The 20,823-nt window shown below is 32.8% G+C and overlaps 1 protein-coding gene across 4 annotated transcripts in view; it reads left to right on the top strand.

Moving 5' to 3' along the window:
• Positions 1 to 179: 179 nt before the first annotated feature.
• Positions 180 to 20,823, top strand: part of LOC134541879 (major facilitator superfamily domain-containing protein 12-like) — a 64,120-nt gene continuing 43,476 nt past the window's right edge. For all 4 annotated transcript variants that reach the window (XR_010076695.1, XR_010076696.1, XM_063385586.1 and 1 more), the window contains exon 1: positions 180 to 730. Coding sequence is in view for 2 of the 4 variants with exons in the window: in XM_063385586.1 (XP_063241656.1) it covers positions 424 to 730 (307 nt within the window). In the remaining 2 variants the exon portion in view is untranslated. The remainder of the gene's footprint in view (positions 731 to 20,823) is intronic.

Below are 20,823 nucleotides of genomic sequence, written 5' to 3'. Positions count from 1 at the left end.
CACTCGTATATTTTTATCAATTTAATATTTTAAAGTTAGGATAACTTTTTATCCAAAGAAGCATCTTTACAGATTAATTTTATATAGAAAAATAATACTAACTCACATGATAAGTTTTAACTTAAATAAAATACTCTGTGAAAACGGGAAATTAGGACTAATCTCTGGGAAAACCACGTGATCATCTGACAGTTTGTGGGCAGACAGCTGAAGTGAACGTCGATGGTTCCCTCCCACTTTTACTTCCCGGTGTAATTCATTGGAGAATCCGTAAACAATGTGTTTTGTTAATGAAGTTTTGCTTTGTACGCTTACGGGATGCTGAATCGAACGGAATTAAATCTGTGACTGCCATAGTGTTGTTGCCGTGGATTGTTCGTGGAGGCCCAGCTTCATTTTCTTTTTAACTAAACTACAACCTATATGATGGAAAACACTAGGAGGTTGAGTAATGATTATTCAGAGATGACACGGAGATTGCCGTTAAAATTGAGATTATCTTACGGCGTGGGACATGTTCTGAATGATATATGTGCGTCTATGTGGTTTACATACTTATTGGTGTATTTCCATTTAGTTTTGCAGTTTGACAGTTTTTTGTCTGGTACGATACTTCTAGTAGGTCAAGTGGCAGATGCACTTTCAACACCTTTCGTTGGTATTCATTCGGATAAGGATGACGACTTTTGGCTTTGTAAATATGGTCGACGGAAAACTTGGCATCTTATAGGTAAGTATGTTATGTACATTTTTCTCATGTTGTGGTTGGAGTGGGCATTGTTTTAATTTTACACATCTCATCTCTACCATGTTGAAAATGGGACCTTTCAAAAGAAAAAAGTGACCCTCTGGGGCCTGCCTAGCCAGGGGTGTATTTGTGTAAATGAGGCGGGATGATAAGTGGGACACGCGCTGGTGTTTCTAATGTGGTATCACCTCTACGGCAAGGCTCTGAACTACAGTACAGTTTTTACTTTGGTAGAAGTTACATATCACGTATCCAAGTTTATCCCTTAATCCTGATTGTATGGTCATGTATACATTGATTCTGTAGTACATGATGGGGTAAATATGTAGAGTAGCGGTATATGCGAAAAAAAAAATGCTAAAAATCCGAAAATACTTTTATTCTATGCTCTTTCACTTCCTCTTTTCAAATCAACCGGCGGAGATAAGAAATTCCAAATACTTTAGGAGATATAAAATTTTTAATTTTGAACATGTAGAGTAGCGGTATTTGTGAAATAAAAATTCAAAAAATCTGAAATTACTTTTATTATATGCTCTTTTACTTCCTCTTTTCATTAAAACCGGCGGAGATAAGAAATTCCAAATACTTTAGGAGATATCGAATTTTTTTAATTTTGCAATACAACACCTGTACAACCATTCGACCGTCGCAATTTTTGTTATTTTGCAGTATGTTCGTGAATGCGTAATAAATAAAATGGTCAATTATGTCAGGTCAGTTACATTATTAATACTTTCAAACTAAGCGGACATAAAAAATTATGTGGAATTAATTTTAATGGCTGTTTAGTTTTAAAATATTTATAATGTAACTGACCTGACCAAACAAACCGGGACAAAGGATGAACAGTAGGAACTAAAATGGTTGATTAGGTCAGGTCAGTTACATTATGAATACTTTCAAACTAAGCATACATTAAAAATAATATGATTTAATTTCAATGGTTCTTTAGTTTTAAAGTATTTATAATGTAACTGACCTGACCTAACAAACCTTGACAAATGATGAACATTAACAACTCACGTAAAATTTTTTTGTTACTTATTACTTGCGCAACAATATCCAAATAAAAAATAAGACTTTAAAATTAGAAACGTTAAAAACCCACCTAAGTTGGAGGCGGGTACATTTCCTTTGCCATTAGAAGGAAATGATGTAGTCGTTCACCTACGTCGCGATACCTCTGACGGAACATTAATAAATAAATAAACAATCACGTATTGGTTCATTTGAATACTGGCCAATCACGGAACTGTAACGTGACAAAATTGTCCAATAAGAAACATAACCGATACTCGTAAACCAGAAGCAATGGTGATTGCCGCATGAATACACAGGTATTGTGATGAAAATTAAAAAATTCGATATCTCCTAAAGTATTTGGAATTTCTTATCTCTGCCGGTTGATTTGAAAAGAGGAAGTGAAAGAGCATAGAATAAAAGTATTTTCGGATTTTTAGCATTTTTTTTTCGCATATACCGGGACTCTACAATTTACCCATGATGGTTGCTGTTTTAATTTAGTACATGGAAAGACCCTGGTCATAACAAAAACTTGTGATAAAAACAATGAATTATGATGTTAAGTTGAATACAAATGTAACATTTTCCACAGAACCTGACACAATTTATTTCCATTGTGATATTTGAGATTCTGTGTGGCCAAGATCATTCGCTGTACTAAATTAAAACAAGCAAGCATCATGTACCACAAGATCAATGTAGATAGGACAATGCCATCATGATAAAGGAAAAAAAACTTGGATACATAATACGAAACAATTTTGTGCATTTGGCAACGGTGAGATTTGAGTAGTAACTATAACATAAATGCCAGAGAAATGAAGATACAGGTGAATTACAAGTCACTTGAGTCCTTTCGAGAATCTTTAAGAGTTTAATGTATAGAAATAATTCTGAATACAATCATTTTGGCCATCTTTACACTCCTAAAAAGACAGTTTAAATATTAACTGAAGGGGAAAATTCACTGCACAAATTCTGCATTCAGGAATGAAATCAAATTTGTCACACAATCAGTCAATGGCTGCTACTGTCCAGTTCCAAAGACTGACCATTGATAAAAAAGCTGAAGCTTGAGAACCAGAATGTGCCAGTTCAAACTTATTTAGCCAACCATTCACATAACGATAATGGCAGTATATTATTGACTATTTTGCACACAATAGTCAAAAATAAAACTTTAGAACAACAAAATTGGTAAGAAATTGTAGAAATTAGTGTTATGATAGGCTATGAATACACAAATTTGTGCAACTGCATGAAGCAGCACATACAGATGTGTGCATTTTGACATTATTCACGTATACACAGAAAGTGATGTGTATAATAAGATTCGTTCGTGTGTGTGTGTGTGTGTGTGTGTGTGTGTGGACTTAGGATATCATCCGAGGACTTGCGCATGATATTTCAGCGTGGATCCGAGGACCTTTGGCAATCCGAGGACCTCCCCCAGGTCCTCGGATTAAAAGACCTCGGATTCACGCTGTTCTGTCAACCTAGTGTGTGAAAACATGATTTTTAAATTTTTTTTTGAGGTCCTCGGATAGACCGTAGAGAATCAAGTATGTAGTGTGTGTGTGTTACCACCACGTCGCGCTAGTATCGTTGTCACTTACACTCCTTTACACACGGTGTGTATCCCATGTTTCTCAACGCTCCAAACGAGGACATTTCGCTCGAGTTTACACACATCTAATACACATCTCCGTAGTGTCTAACGCTGGTTGCGAGGACGTGGTGGACGTATCTCATTTCACACATTACGAAGCCACAGACGCATGATCCGAGGACCTTAACTGGGTGCCATTTCAGGCGTATACATGTAAGCTGTGCTACATGAACAATTAATTCTTTATTACGCGTTACTTTACAACCTTTATCTTACATTCAAATCATAAACTTCTTAGTAGGAATATGTATTATTAGAAATAGGCCCTATGTATTTTTAATTTTATTTGGAAGTCATAATTACCCTAAGCCTTCGAACATGAACATTAAAACATAAAAATAATATTTTTAAAAAACCGAACGGACCTAAAAAAACACAACAAAATACTATAGGTACTAGAAATCGAAAAATAAATAATTACAATCATAATATTTTATTAAAATTATAGGTAATATGTTTGGATACGAATTTTCACATTGTAATTGTATAAACAATAAAATTGTATAAACAATACAATAAATTGCAATGTGACAGTTCTTGTCCAAACATAATTATTACCTATAATTTTAATAAAATATTATAATTGGTAGGTGCTACCTACTAATCGTTTTAAAGTCGGTGCCAAACCAAATATTTATATATATGTATATGTATGTATATATATGTATATTTATATATGTATATATATAAATATATATATATATATGTACCCATGTGAAATGCGGACCTATAACTTCAAACACACAAAGGCATTTACACTGTAATCAGAAGACCTTGCATTTTCTGGTGTTAAACGAAGAACTTGTAAGTATAGTGTGTTAGATGATATAAATGTACCCATATGAAAAGAGGACCTATGGCTTCAAACACACGTTGGTATTTAAACTGCAATCAGAAGACCTTGCATATTCTGGTGTTAAACGAGGACTTGTAGGCACAGTGTGTTAATATGATATAAATATACCCATATTAAGTGCGGACCTATGGCTTCAAACACACGTTGGTATTTACACTGCAATCGGAGGACCTTGCATATTCTGGTGTTAAACGAGGACTTGTAGGCACAGTGTGTTAATATGATATAAATATACCCATATGAAGTGCGGACCTATAGCTTCACACACACGTTGGTATTTACACTGCTATCAGAGGGCCTTGCATTTTATGGTGGTAAACGAGGACTTGTACGTTGTACGAACAGTGATTTTATATGTTATACATATGTATATATATATATGTATGTGTGTGTACGTATATATACACCCAAATGGTGTGTGGACGTTTTAAGCTTGTTCAATTTAGCCTACTGGATGCGGTTAAACATAAAAGTTGCAACCATTTGAATACAAGAGCTGAAATTTGCGTTTTCCTGGAATGTATAAAACGCTGTTTTACAAACGAATTTTGCCTTCTTAGTTGTTATTTCAGATTCGTGTAGTGCAGTCCATACACGAATATTTTCGGACATTCACTGCAACCGTCTATACAAGTTTACTTTATCGCCGATGTCAGTAAGTAAAAAGTCAGGGGCATCAAATAGTCTATTTTTATGCTTCTGAACGCTTTGACTTAACCAATGTTTTTTTAATACTTCTGGCAATTTGCTTCCTCCCCCCCTCCTCCATCATACTGCTCATCCCTAGAAAATAAATAAAAATAATTTACGTAACCTACGTTGTTTCATTAAACAAATATATTTTTTGGGAAAAAAGTTTATTATTGAACAACATATTTCTTAAGATAAATTTACCGCCCCGAAAATATTTTACTGTGTGTTTCATTACGTTCATGGGAATTTGATTATAAATATGTATTTTTACGAGAAAAAGTACAACACTACTTGCAATAGTTTTATAATGATGACAAATTATAATTTTTATGAAACTTGCAAATGGTATTTCAGTGAATGTTGTTGCTATCGTTTCTCACAGTGATGTTCAAACGCAGTCTGTTTTATCACGGCTCGGGAACACCGTAAGGATCACAGTATTCTTCCGCCTTAGCGTTGTGTCACAAGTGGCCATACGTAGCGAAAACACAATATGGCCGCCTTTGAGATAATAAATGTATATGTAAGGATAAATAAACAGTTATTCAGATATTCTTGAGAAATTCTCACTTTCACGCCTTGGTAAAATAAACAGAATAACTTTGACATAGACAACGCTGTGTAGTTCTGCAAAATTACACCTATAGATACTTGTGTTTGCGTATCATAATAATATGAACTCAAATATATAACTAAGTAACTTCCATGAACGTTTGTAGGACTTGAACTAAACTCATTTTTGCCGGCCTCTTTACGTATTTTATAGCAAAAGACCATTCGGGAGATGGTTTGTGACGTACTTGACGTAAGTTAGATGAGATCAGTTTTTAAAACGTTCCCATTTTATGTTCCCGGCATCAAGTGGTGAAGTGATTGATATCAACAATTGTATTAACTTTGGTTTTAACAGAACAGCACGTGTATTAAAGTAGGTTATTTATTTTGAGATATGTAGTATTTAATCACATAAAGTAACTCTTTAAAGGAGATAATAATTAATGGCTTTATGGTTATTTCAACTGTCAATAATGACACCGCATGGCTAACATCATCACTGCTTTCAGCCTGTGGCCGGGTCCAGAAAACATGGATGCCAATCCTAAAATATAATGTTTAACAGCTCCCGCACTAGACGGCCAAGTTGCCGTGGCCAGTTCGCCGCGACCTGAGAGTGCGTGGCAACTACTGAGAGAGCACACACTTGTCCGCGGCGGCCAGGCTCAGGCGTGTCGCTACGACTTGAAGGTGGATGCAGACCATGTCATTTGTGTGATTAGTCGCCTAGTGTGCGGGAGCTGTAAGGATGAATGACGAGAATATAAAAACAAATAACTTACCCGTGCGAATAAAACATTTTATCTTGATCAGACATCGAATGGTAATATAATAATGGGGGAGTATGTAAATGCAAGTATTTATTAATGCAAAGTATTGAAAATATAGTACCAACAGATTTTGGCCGTATCGAATATTTATTTTTACACTTCTTACAGTTAAAATCTTCTTCAATAACAATGTTAGAAGTTATAATGTGATAATCGTTTACTTTTTGGCTGTATGTGCCTGATACAAACATAAATAGGCCTACCATTGAATATACGAACTCGTGAAAAAACCACGTGGTAAAGAGGTTCTGGGAAATATAAACCTGCCCTTTAAAGCGTCTGACCTTGTGCTTTATTAATGGTCATTGTTATGCCTACTTTTCTTGGGAATTATTTCCTCATCATTTGTAAATACATTCCTCATCATTTGGAAATACAAAGTTGTATAATAAATTGTGAGTATAATGCGGAGTCTATGAGCAAAGTTGCTGTGTAAATGCAAATCATACATTTTGATGAAGTACAATGGGAGATTTAGCGTAACGGCAAAGAAACACCTATGAGAAATAATATATAGCCTAACAGCAGACAATATCAGTGTTATTGGGGTTTAGATAAATATAAAGTAACATTGCAAACTCTATATAAATAAGTAATGAAAAAATTAAATAAGTTATGTTACAAATTAAGTTATAAAAGTATGTGGAACTTACTTCGGTTAATTCGCTTCAACAGCTGTCATGCATGTAAGATTATTTATATAGCTATGGCAATCTCAAAAATGGCGTAGACTTGTGACCAAAATAAGGCTTTTATAAACATGTTTTTATAATAATTTAATTCAAAACATTAATTTTTGTAAATTGTCTATATACGTTATTAAATCATTAATTTTGAAGTTGTAAGGAAGGTATGGCGAACTGACCAAAAACATCTTTGAGAAACTATCTATCTATCTATCTATCTTATCTATCTACCTATCTATCTATATATATAATCTGGGCGACTAGATCTTTTCATTATGGAGACCTGGATTTCCTGAAATAATAGAGTGTATTGTTATTTTTAGTCGAATTTTTTTAAAATAAAATAATGGCTTGTGAAACCCTAGAAAAAAATACAATCTATGAAATAAACATAACTGTAAAATTATTGAAATCATAAAAGAAAAAGCAATATAATTACTAAATATTTTAACAAAATAATAATTTTAAATTATTTTCACATTAATTTAAAAATTGAAAACGAAAATAGTTATGAATTTCTTTCTTTTATTTGGTTATTGTAGAGGTTTAACTTGACTGATTTTTATAACTTTACAATCAATTTTTTCTTTCCATATAATTTTATTTTAAAGCCCATTTTTTATGAAGAAAGTTAAAAATTTTAAAACTAAATATTGTTTTTTTTTTACTTTCTCTGTACTTCAGGTCACCATAATGAAAATATTTAGACGACATAACAAACCCCGTTGTATTCTTTGAGGTCGCTCAAATTCTATTTTTGTATTTATATTTTCGTGAGTCATGCACGTTGATACTTTTCCTATCCTCTTAAGAAGATTTCGAAGTCGCATGGTTGAATCATTCGAATCCAGACCGGCTGCCGGACAGGTATCCATATGCAAAATAAATCTTCGCACCGTTATCACCATTGTGATTAAAGAAACTGAGAGTTTCAAGAGCTTTGTAGAGGAATGGCGTAAATATTTATTTTATATTTAAAAATGAAGAATTTCCAAATAGTATAGGTTCCAGACTAGTCATTTAATCAACTTAACAGTCAAAACACAGAATAAACACAGCAAGCACATTTCTAATGGAGACATAGAGGGCCCGAGGCTCCAGCACGCGTCTGGGCGCAGTCTCAGCAGGAGGAGAGGAGGCGTAGGCAGGCTGCGTTGCTAACTCCTTCCTGGAATGTTACCAACCCTTTCGCAAGGTCATCCTCTCACGTCTTCTTCTCACGCGTTGCGCGCGTGGTGCAAAACTAAGACTTTCCGAATAACATGCATGTTTGAGAAACGTGTTTCACTTACACATTTAAATTTTCTGCTGTAGTTCTTAGGAATGTATTTTAAAATTATTATTTACCTCTCTTTAAGTTATTTTATTAATAATAATTGTTTAGAAACAAATTTTAATTCATAACATGATAATGGAATGTTGTCTATAAATTATTTATTTGTTATTATAATCGCTCTTGTTTATAGCCAGCAAAGGCACACGAAATATACCAATCGTAAATAATGTAAGAAACTTATCTACTTAAAAGCCATTAAAAAATTTAAACCACTAAACCTATTTGTTGTTGAAATTTATGTTTTTAACTTCTCACTAGATAATGTTGTGGTACACGGACGTGTTAATACGGTTAACTGTTGGAAACAAAACTTGCATAACCTTTTGGTTTTCTAAAACTAGCCCCTAACAAATAATTTTATAATGAATAGTATTTATTACACTCGCGCTATAAAAAATTGGACTAAAATGTGTACTAGAAAATAAGTATATTACTGAAATAAATACAGTGCATTTAAATAACTTAGCAACTGTATTGATCTGTTAAGTTGCGTTGACATATTCACCCCCGCTTATCATAAAATTATTTACTTTAATTTAGTAATACTAACTTTAGGTATGTTGAATAACACTTTTATAGTAATATTTAAAAACGTGCTTTTAATTACTCGCATTTGTTTTATAGTTAAACTGTTAAAAAATCAGATTCGAAATACAAGAGGTACGCACAATGTACCATTCGTTACTTAACCACAGTGATTTTAATTAGGAAGGCCGGTATTTCTGTTAATTTCCACTTCGCATAAACGAAGGAAACGCGTAATTTAACCGACTGTTCCCTATAGATTTGATCATTTACAAAGGTAAGTAAAATAATATACAGGACCAAGGAAAATTTTGGAAGTAAAAAATAAAATTTTCAAAGAGAAGATAAATCAAGGATCATGATTGTGAAACGAAAGAAAATATTTATTACATGTGTTGATATTATCTATAATAGGTAATATTTTCCTAAGCCATATTAATTATTTTTATTTTTTATTTGTAATGTATGACTGTTATTATATTCTTCTTTATATGTAGGAAGCTGAGATACCATGGAGAAAATCTCATTTAGTAACCAACCTATGTAAGTGTTTTATTGTTGGAGACTATTGCTGGTGTATTCAAGGAAATTTTGCTCCATTGACATAAGTACGTCTATTAATAGAGAAAGGATTTAAGATCATGGATATATGTGCCGTTAGTGGAATGAAGAAGAACTTATGCTATCCAGTGTGAGTAAGAATTCAAAAAAACTTCGGCTGAAGGTTTATCACGAAAAAATAACCCATAAATGTACAACTGATGGTTATTAGTGCTTTCCAAATATGATATACGCCTTTAAGTTGGAGATGAACAAATCGTTTATTGCAAATAATAGATCAAGTATTAAGGATAAATGCGTTTATTGTCTGCATAAAGTTTAATTTCAAAAATTCTGCAGTCATAACAAAACTCGTCGCTGTCAACAGGACGTATTCATAAAGGTATCTTCATAACTAAATGCTGGTCTCTTATTACAGATGCCAGGTTAATTTATGTTACAAATTTCTGTAGAGATTTTTGTCATTTTTAATTTAAAGTAGAATCCCGGCGGACTCGCAGAAAAACTAATCTAATTCCTCCGACTAAGCACCTGGGGATTGGTCATTAAATGTAAAGATCAAGGCTTGCTGCGTCCTACAGCGCAAATCAAGTGCACAGCCGAAGAGTTCGTGGCGCTTCTGCCGCGTGCCGTATCTAATTGCTGTTGGTTCGGCCGGTCGCACAGTCAGGAGCGAAGTAAAACCACGGCTAGACTATGTGTGCCTATCTTGCTACTGGGTAGGTAGCTGGTGACAGCTTACAAACCTCTCCACTCCCCTCCCCCAACGAACACAATAAACTTATATTACAGAAAAACAACAGGACCCGTCTTAACTCCACTACCTGTGATCTTGAAGCCAAGCCGAGCCCGGCCTGCGTATGTTGATGACTTCATTTTTACGATATTTCTCTACTATAAATGCTATTTCTGTAGATTTTATCTTTAGAACTCTCTTGCATTTGTAGTTCTCCTACAACAAAATGAATGTAGACAGCTGCGAAACTGCTAATAATTAACACTTACGCAACATTTTACGCCCGTTATATTACACTTTATAAATATCAGTTACACATATCTGTGACAGAACAACACACGCAAAATAAATATTATATTCAATTAGCAGTACTACCATTCAATGGTACTACCTATTAACCAATACTTATTGAGAGAAAATGAAAAATAAGCAAGGGGGGGGGGATGGGGAAGAATTAATATAGCGTGTAAACCTGAGCCTGGCGATAGTGGGCTTTGAATCACTTGTGTGACTTGTGTGCCGACTCGGTGCTGTGAGGAGTGAAGTCTCTCTTGGGGGATCGGCTCGAGCATCGCAAGCCAGAACATCACCAGTGACTTGTGCAATCTGTGGTGTGTTCACCATGGAATGCAGTTGTTTTGATCCGCGGGAGGAAAAGAAGGGTGGGCATGAGAGCGACAGATTGTTTTTCTGGAAGTCCCTCGTGAAAGCCGCGTAGTGCTTGCTGTATGTAATAAATAGCGACAAAAGTTTTATTATCTTTTTAAAATATAGTTTCCTCAAGGGTTGATCAAACACGAGAGAGCCCCAAGTAAACCCACCGAGCGTCGGCTACATTCACCACATTTCTTAGTTAGGAAAATTAATAATTTTTATCCAGTCCGTGCTTCATCAAACCAAATTTTTTTTTAATACTAAAACCTGTGAAATGAAATGCAAGTACACGGGTTGGACGAATGTTAACTTTAATTTTATACTAGGTCTATAATGTACACGGACGCAAATGAAAAATTTTGCTGTTAGTCTGTAATACATTGTGAGTGGGAATCGCAAACACATTTTTTACCCCGTTGAAGGAAAGCCCTAGATCCGTCCTGGGCATGGGTTGGATTCCTCGTCAATAGAGTGGGATTTTGTATTATGCCTCTGTTTAAATAGGTTGGGATGAATTATGGATTATAGCTATTAATTTGTAAGGGATTGTGTGTAATCTTTGAAGCACAAAAATCAAACTTTCTTTTTCAAGTTTTTCACATAAATTTCACGACGTTATGTGACAGTGTCACATGAAAACGCTCTTATCTTTGTGTTAATATATATGAAAGTTTGCAAGTCATCTAAAAATATAATATAAGTTACATTTTAAGAATTTTTCATTATTTAAAATTTTTTTAGCGACTCTGATTTTTATGAACTTCGTAAGTAACTGTCACCAAAACTACGTAGCACACGCGTTATATGTAGGTATTTAGTTAAATTTGTAAATAAAATAAATATTATTTATGAGTTTTTATTTTACGTAACAATATAAAATGAATAAACAAATGAAAATTGTAAACTATTCATACTGTGCAGTTTAAATTGGTTGAAATAAAATGAACAAAATATTCTTGGTGTTATAAATTACTTCCAAAATCTGTTACAATAAATTGAAAGAATTCCAATACTATTCATGTTACTGATGTGGACGAAGTGTGCGTATGTGTGTTATGTATGTAGTGTTATGTAGTGTGTTATGTTTTGTATGTACAGACTGTTGGAAAAAGCTAAATTATTAGTCATGCAATAGACCTTTTGTAATATTTGAAGTTTAAGAATATACTTAACAAAATTATGAAACATGTATTCTATGAAAAGGCTCCATTGCTTAGCATATTATTATTTTTTCCATGTTACAATGGTAGTGTTATTCTGCAGCTGTCACTAAAATAGTTTTATTTTTATATGATAATTTAGTCCTAGTTTCAAATCTAAGTAAACTATCTGATGATAATTTATTTATTATTTAGACTTATTATGTTATTGTTACTGGAAAATTGTTGGATATGTTTATTATTAGATTATTTTTAAACATGACTTGGTTAAAACGTCAAACAGAATTTTTCACAGCGTGTGAATTTTACAACCAGTAACAAGTTGACTTTTATCTAAACAAATGTTTTTCATGTACAATCTTCAGGTCATAGAAAATAGGAATGAGATAAGCTCATAATAATAAAACAACACTTATTTATTTTAAAGCAGACGGAAAGCTAGTTTTGTTAAGTTAACTATCGACTGACTTCAGTCAAAAATGAAACTAAGGCCGGCTACATTTTTATCTCGCGCGTAGGTATAAATTTTGTGTGACCTATTTCTCAAAGGGGCTGAAATTATTTGTAATGAATTGTTTCAAACCCATTGTCTATACATTTAAAAAATCAAGTATTGTATAAAATATATTTTTATAAAAATGTTGAACTTTTTAATTGGCAAATATTTTTTTCTAAAGATAGCTATGAACTGTATTATCGAGCGAGCCTGCTTTTCAGTCTAAATGCCATGTATTTAATTATTAGATGCAAGCTTGGTTATGTAGCTGTGGCAGTAGGCCCTAATATATACTTAGCACTGGAAATTAGAACTTCTATGGCAATAAAGGTTAATGAAAATTTTAAATAAATACTATCCTTGCATTTACTGTAAACTAAAGAAGCTTATCTAAGATGAGTAGTATCATTAAAAATGATTATTAATTTCAAAATTTTATTCTCTATGATAACTAAGAAATAATATCATATACCTGAAACTTAAATAAGTACTTTGAAACTTCACGTTTAAAGTGTTTAAGAAGGCGTTGGTGATGCTTAGGTATTTAACCATTTTTGTCAAAAAAATAATTTATATCGGCATGAAGGATGGAAAATCTAAAGCGAAAGGTTTTAAGTTTTTTTAAAATAATTCGTTAAATAAAGGTAGAACAAAAAAAAAGTGTCCTGGAGCACAAGTCAGAATCGCAGAAAGTCTCCATCTAACACCGTGTGGGCCGCGCCAACGGCGTTAGGGCCATAACTGTCCCGGCGCGGCGGAGTAACGGGAACATGGTTGGAAGTCGTGACGTCACGGGGAAGCCCAGGGGGTCGTCACAAGATAGGTCTCACGATGTGCTTATTTAACACTAACGATTCGTCTGTACTAATATCAAAATGCCATTCACATTTAGAGTTAAATTATATATATATTACACCCAAGAAAATAAAGTTTACTATTCAAGCTTTAAGGAAACCATTTAACAAATGGTTTTAAATAAAAAAAAGTAAATCAACAAATGTTACACGGTCAGGGTGAAGTCCTTGTAATTTTTTTAATCGAGCTCAAGAAAATATCGTTTTATTTGGCAAACGTCTGGCTTATGAATTAAATAAAAAATAAACAGGATGCATAGATGTTAAATAATGGGAATTGCATCAAATATAAATGAGCAGCGTTACCTCGACAAAAATTTGTATTTCAATACAGACATGTATATTAATATTTTTGTGCCCATGTGTATATTAATGTAACAATCGAGTGTTTGAAGGCACTAATTTTAAATTCCTATTTGCATTTTTACGATATTTATAACAACTTCTATCAATAATGTATTTCAATATATGGGAATTTATGTAAATTAATAAAGTTATTTTAGAACCCAAAGATGTTAATGGAGTGTGAATCAAGTATTTTATAATCTAAACACATTTAATCTGTAATAAAACATTAAACAAAGACTTAACTTTTTTGACATGAATATCAAGACAAGGAAATACAACGTAAGACTTTTTTATTTAAACGTATATGTGTATTAAAATACCAAATCCTGTACTGGATGAATTCCGAAGAAAACCTAGAATTTAATATATTTTGGGTCAAAATTAAATCATTTGGTTTTATGCTGTGTTAGTAGCGTCAGAATCATTTATAGCCGATAGTAGCAGAAGGAGGGGGGGGGGGGGGGACAGAAATCATGTTTATTCTAAGGGTGAAATCTCTGTCTACTTTTATATTCCTTGGGCTGGTTTTTAGCAACATGCGGTCAGACAACACGTGCCTTCCTGCTAAATTACTGTTGTTTTGGAAATCTTTGAGTTTTTATAGAAGCTTTAGTAAAATAATTATTTTACCGTTAGCAGCTGCTCTCTTGAGAGATTTTGTGTTTTCAATTGCTATCGTGTCAACAAGAGAGCGCTTTACAGTTCTCTCGTTGGATGAAACAAAAGGTGATGCTAGAATGTGTTACAATCAAAAGGAAGACAAAGCAAGTAATAGGCACAATTACAAACTCCGGATTTGAAAATTTAAAGAGAATGGAAAAATCTGGGTTTCAAGTCTGCTGTTGTGTTAGGGGATGATGACGTCAAAGATAGTGGAAAAACCGTAAAAATTTATCCACAGTAACCTTAACACTTAAGCAGACAAACATCGTGTGATTAGAAAAAAGTGTACCTAAAACATACATAATGTTTTTGAAAGTATATATATTTACACCAATTTAGATATTCGTGGCGGAGTGAAAGAGTGTGTTAGGTCATGGCTTAGTAACTTAAACCAATCACGTTTTGTAAGTTGAAATCTATCTTAATTCAATATTTATTTGTTTCCAACTTACACAGATTTAATTTTTATTCTAACATTTACAGACTAAACATATTTTTTAAGTAAAACCTAATTATTTAATAGTCACCCTCGGGACCGGTCCTATAACGGATAATTTAATAGACGGACAATAGAAATTCAATTTCAAACGTGAACAGTTACATTTAAATATAAGTAAATAAGTAGTACGAGATTTTAAATTATTTGGGAAAAAAAGTAAGCCATTTTTAATTAGATAACATATATAGTAGTTTTATTTACCAATTTAGTATAACATAGTTTAATGTGCAATGTTGTACAATGTGTACATATGTACGGACTTTGGAGAATTTCTTTAAGTTAAATTGTTTACATCCTAATAAAAAGAAGTCATTTTCTTCTGTTTATTTGCAGCTCGAGCTTTATTCAAGCAATGTTCTGTTTTTTTTTTTTTTTACGGAAACAGCATGAATAACGTTTCATAAAAAATCGCATACAAGTAGTGACGGATAACAGAGATAGTTGGTTAAAGTAGTTTTACTTATTTAGAATTGTTAAATTTTAACCTTGCCTTGCTTTATAAACATACCTACATAAATATTTTTAGTGATATAATTTACATACTTAATATTCAATTAATATTTTAAAAACATACATTATTAAATATTATTTGTTATTTTTAAATGTACTAAAAATAAGGGCCGAGTTGGCATCCACTTGGTTAGGATCCCACTCTAATCATGTTGCAGTTCCTGCTGTCATCAACACTATAATAAGATAACCGTGCAACGAAAGTATTATTTAAGGGAATTTTCTTGATAATGTATAGCCTGCTAATTTAAATTATGCACGTCTTTTTACGTATAAATATTTTGTATAATTATTTTTTTGTAATATCAATAAATTATTAGATATAACTTTATGCGAAGATATGGGAATTGGTTTTGCACAAGTTCTCGTAGTCAATATCATGTAAGTAACGATAATAAAAACTGGATAGGGTAGATTTTTTTATGAAAATTAGTTCTCACAAAGTGAATTTGTGTCATCGAAACCAAACTTGCGCCCATATGCAAATGCAAGTTATTGCGTTCTTACATATGTACATGATATTATTTACTTAAGTCTTTAAAATGCAGTTTTAAAACGATAATCGCAAAAGGTAGGTATCGCAATTAAATTTTAATGCACTTTTACAGACAACTGTTAAGTCATTTCTGTAGACATATATCAAAAATATAATAAAATATCATCTCTAGTTACCTGTACTATGAAAAATACCCTATTCCAGTTCTACTATCAGTTTTTCTTTCATTCGATGCCATTTTCTGTGACTATAAATAAATGCTGGTTATAAGAATTGACCATTCTGTCGGGAAAATAGAATTTGAGTTGTGAATTAACACTTTTACAAGTTGGGGTTTTCGAGATAGTTTGTTTTATATTTGTTGAGCTTTACTCAGAGTCATCCATTTCGGTACCTGGGTAAGTAAATAAATACAAAAGTGTTTGAAAAAACATTTTTGATTTTAATGCGTAGATGTGCGTTTCTTTATGAATCCATAAATACGAACAAACATATTATTTATTTATCGCTATTATGTTTTCACGCGTCGTATGTCATGTTCATTCCACCTCTTCATTATAGATGTATTAAAACAAGGGAAAAAAAATTAATTATCATTGCGAGTAAACAGTATTTTAGTACAGTTAATCTTTTTTCCCTTTCTAATTTCTCTTACTTTCCAAGCTCACATACAAGATATCTCTTCTGTTGTTGGTGTGTGTATTGATACCAGTTTCAGGCAATGTTGGAAAAATGCAAGTGAGCTATCCCACACACAGCTACTGCGCTAATTTGGCAACGTTGCACTTGGTTAAGAATGGGTTGAGAGTACCTCATTACCTCCCTCCCTGCCTTCCTGCCTGCCTGCCTCCCTCCCACTCACCCAACCTCCCACCCTCCTTCACCCCTTCCACCGTCCTACTCCAACGCTTGAAATGTTTACGCTGTTTCAACACTTCGATTGGACATAAACACGTTTCAAGGAAACTAAATATATATTGTCTCACCTGATATACATTTTTCCTGACTATCCACGAAAAATGCTACTTTCATTAAGGGTTCTTGGAAGTAAGAACTTAAAATTTGTTTGTGGTAGGCAGTTTTCACTGATAAACTGAGCGCTTCATGTAAATATTTTTACAGAAATGACATCACAAAATACGTAATTTACCTATATTTACATCATAGGTATTTCAGTATTTAGGATCGGCACTTTTTTTTTTTTTTCACTTTTCCGGTGCCGAAAGTTTGCCCGATTTGTACCTTATATTTTGTTGTAATGCAATATGATAAAATATTTTTTTATCTGTATATAAATAAATAACATTTATACACAATGTTCCACTCACTTCTCCCCAACCCACACAATGTGACAAGCCACCTGAACTAATGCCCCTTTGCCCAACCTCCTTAAATATATCCGGCTATGATATGCAAAACATTTAAACTAACGTTCTCCAACCCCATCTTCATTACTTATTTAAAACAGCGGCATGCTAATCAAATAAGAACACATAAGGGCATACATGGTGATAATCACATAGTTTTTATAAAACTTTATTATTGTTTTTAACACTTTCAAGTTGATATTCTTTATATGTTTCGAATATTTCATTTGTACATTTCACTCCCATAGAATTATACAACTTTCATGAAGTACTATAAAAACATAAAAACCATTATCGGAATGTATCTCGTCCTTAAAAGTTTTCGATCAAAGCATAAACTAAAGTTATTCGAAGAATAACCTTAGCCTAAACTTACTGTACAGGTGCATTAAAGATGTATAAATACAAAAATTTTCTACTGTATAATCAGTTTCGTAAGTGTTCTCTATATTTAAACATATGAACATACATCTTTCTTTTCAAGACTGAACAGTGTCCAGTTGGTATTGAAGAAATTGACGTATCTATCTATCAATCTCTAGTTTCATCTACATGATAACAGAACTTTTAAAGTGTTGTCTGTGATTTGTTAGTGTTTTGTAGGAGAATAGATTATTCTATGGAGTAAATTTAAAAATCGCAGACCATAATTTTTTCATTTAGGAGATTCAAATGGAAAATGCACAAAAAACCATAACATTCTCAATAAAAAAAATAAAGGTTCAACCTTTTGAAGCAAGAGAAATTTCAAAATTAATAAAATTATGGCGACAAAAATACAATTTGGTATGTGATTATTATAAAAATCTCACATGTAAAAATTTAATTTATGTATGCTGATGACGAGGACTTTGTTTATAAGTACATTTTATTCCAATATTTATTTGGTATTTTTAGAAATTGGTACATTAGGAATCTAGGCATTTCAAAATAGAAAGGTTAGGGGAATGTATGAGTTTTTGTGGTAAGTTGGCGCACATTGGAAGGCCAAGTTTGGAAATAAATATCTGTTCACTGAGATGATTAGGACCAGGTAACGTTTTATGATTTTTCTCTACTTCGCATTGAAAGAAAAAAAACTGTCGAAAAACTGAAGTGTGAAAAAATATAATAGGCTTCCTGCCGCATCTGACCTTTAGAATTTGGTTCAATATTTCAATTTAATACTTTTTAATTTTTTTGTGATACTTGTTTATCTAATTTATGTTTACGTGACGTCATACATGTGTTCAAATAGCCCCTTGAGAAGCTGTTAGTTTTCGAAATTTTCGGACGCACAATTAAAGTAGGAGGTACTGGGTCATCGGTCCCTCCCAATATTTGAAGCTGGATCCGCCACTGAGTGACGAATAAGTTGTCAGCACTGGAGAGAAGACACACGTGTTGAGGTGATTTTGTGTAGAGTCGCACGTTTCCACGAACTGCAAGTTGCGATGGAGCATGTTGACGAGCGGGCAGGGTGGAGTGAGGATGGTGGGGAGGAGGGGGACGGGAGTGGCGCCAGAAACACAAAAACACCACCACCCTGGAAACTGTGTAAAGGTCCTTAGATTGAGTGGTACAATACACAGTCCTCGGTTAAGTATTTAGTTCAAACCGGTGTGTAAATTTAACCAAATGGTCGTCTTATTAAACATATAATAGTATATCAAACTGTGTAAAGGTCCTTAAATTGAGTGGTACAATACACAGTCCTTGGTTTAGTATTGAGTTTAAACTGATGTGCAAATATAACCATGCAGTCCTCTTATTAAACATGGAACAGCATATAAACTTTGTAAAAGTCCTTATATTGAGTGATAAACGACAAAATACTCGGTAAAATACTGAGTTTTTACTGGTGTGTAAATATAACCACGCGGTCCTCTTATTAAACATGGAACAGTATATCAAACTGTGTAAAGGTCCTTAGATTGAGTGGTACAATACACAGTCATTGGTTTAGTATTGAGTTTAAACTGATGTGCAAATATAACCATGCGGTCCTCTTATTAAACATGGAACAGCATATAAACTTTGTAAAGGTCCTTATATTGAGTGATAAAAGACAAAATACTCGGTAAAATACTGAGTTTTTACTGGTGTGTAAATATAACCACGCGGTCCTCTTATTAAACATGGAACAGTATATCAAACTGTGTAAAGGTCCTTAGATTGAGTGGTACAATACACAGTCCTCGGTTAAGTATTGAGTTTAAACTGGTGTGTAAATGACCATGTGGTCCTCTTATTAAACATGGAACAGTATATAAACTTTGTAAAGGTCCTTATATTGAGTGATAAAAGACAAAATACTCGGTAAAATACTGAGTTTTTACTGGTGTGTAAATATAACCACGCGGTCCTCTTATTAAACATGGAACAGTATATCAAACTGTGTAAAGGTCCTTAGATTGAGTGGTACAATACACAGTCCTCGGTTAAGTATTGAGTTTAAACTGGTGTGTAAATGACCATGTGGTCCTCTTATTAAACATGGAACAGTATATAAAACTGTGTAACAGTCCTTAGGTTGAGTGGTACAGTACACAGTCCTCGTTTAAGTATTGAGCTTAAACTGATGTGTAAATGACCACGCGGTACTCTTATTTAACATGAAATAGTATATATCAAACTGTGTAAAAGTCCGTAGATTGATTGGTGCAGTACACAGTCTTCGGTTAAGAATTGATTTTAAGCTGGTGTGTAAATATAACCATGCGGTCTAAATATTAAACATGAAACAATATTCTAAACTATTTAATGTCCATTGTTTTTCGTAGAATATAGTTCTTATTTAAAGTTCGTAATTCAGTTTTTTCGTGAAACTAATAACATTCGTTTGGACAAAAATTTCGGAAAGTTTTATTCTCTTACCAAAAACTAATTATACCTTATTTTTTTTTAATTTTTATAAAATGTAACTGAATACATTTTTGTAATTGTATCACACTTATTATTGGTTGCACTGTTGTTTAAACATTTCGTTGAGAATTTATTTGTTGGTTTTTAAATATTTTATATGTTGAGATTTCTATGTTAATATGTATGAAAATTAAATTTTTCCTTTAATACGATAAGTAGGATATAGTTCTGACTTCTTATTCTTAAATCACTAGTTTTATCTAGTTTATTATTTAGGTTGGTTGAAACCTTCGTTCAATACCAGAAGAATTGATGTCTTCAAATAAAACATTAATTATTTTTTTTATATCGGAATTGGAACATATAGAACTGAAAAACGGGGTTCTACGGGTTCTCTTACAAATATTGAATTGTAATTCATAGTTCAAAATCTCAATTAATAGAAAAATTAATCATCATAACAATTTTTTCGTGAATAACATTTAAATAAATAAAGTTTTTGGAGCGAAATTTATGTTTTAATTCAGTTAAAAAATATATATTTTTTTGTATGTTTACACAAATTCGGATAAGTGGTTTTATCAAAAAAAAAACTTTTACGGAAATTATAACATATAGGTATTTAGTAACGATGAAGCGAAGTCAAATGTAAATGGAGCAGCAGCGGGATTATAGAGGGAAGAAAACGGAAGAACCCCGAGAATCGACTCC

Source organism: Bacillus rossius (genome assembly GCF_032445375.1).
Source record: "Bacillus rossius redtenbacheri isolate Brsri chromosome 4 unlocalized genomic scaffold, Brsri_v3 Brsri_v3_scf4_2, whole genome shotgun sequence".
Classification (NCBI taxonomy): domain Eukaryota; kingdom Metazoa; phylum Arthropoda; class Insecta; order Phasmatodea; family Bacillidae; genus Bacillus; species Bacillus rossius.
The sequence above is the reverse complement of the archived record's forward strand: the minus strand, read 5'-3'. Positions and strand labels throughout refer to the sequence as shown.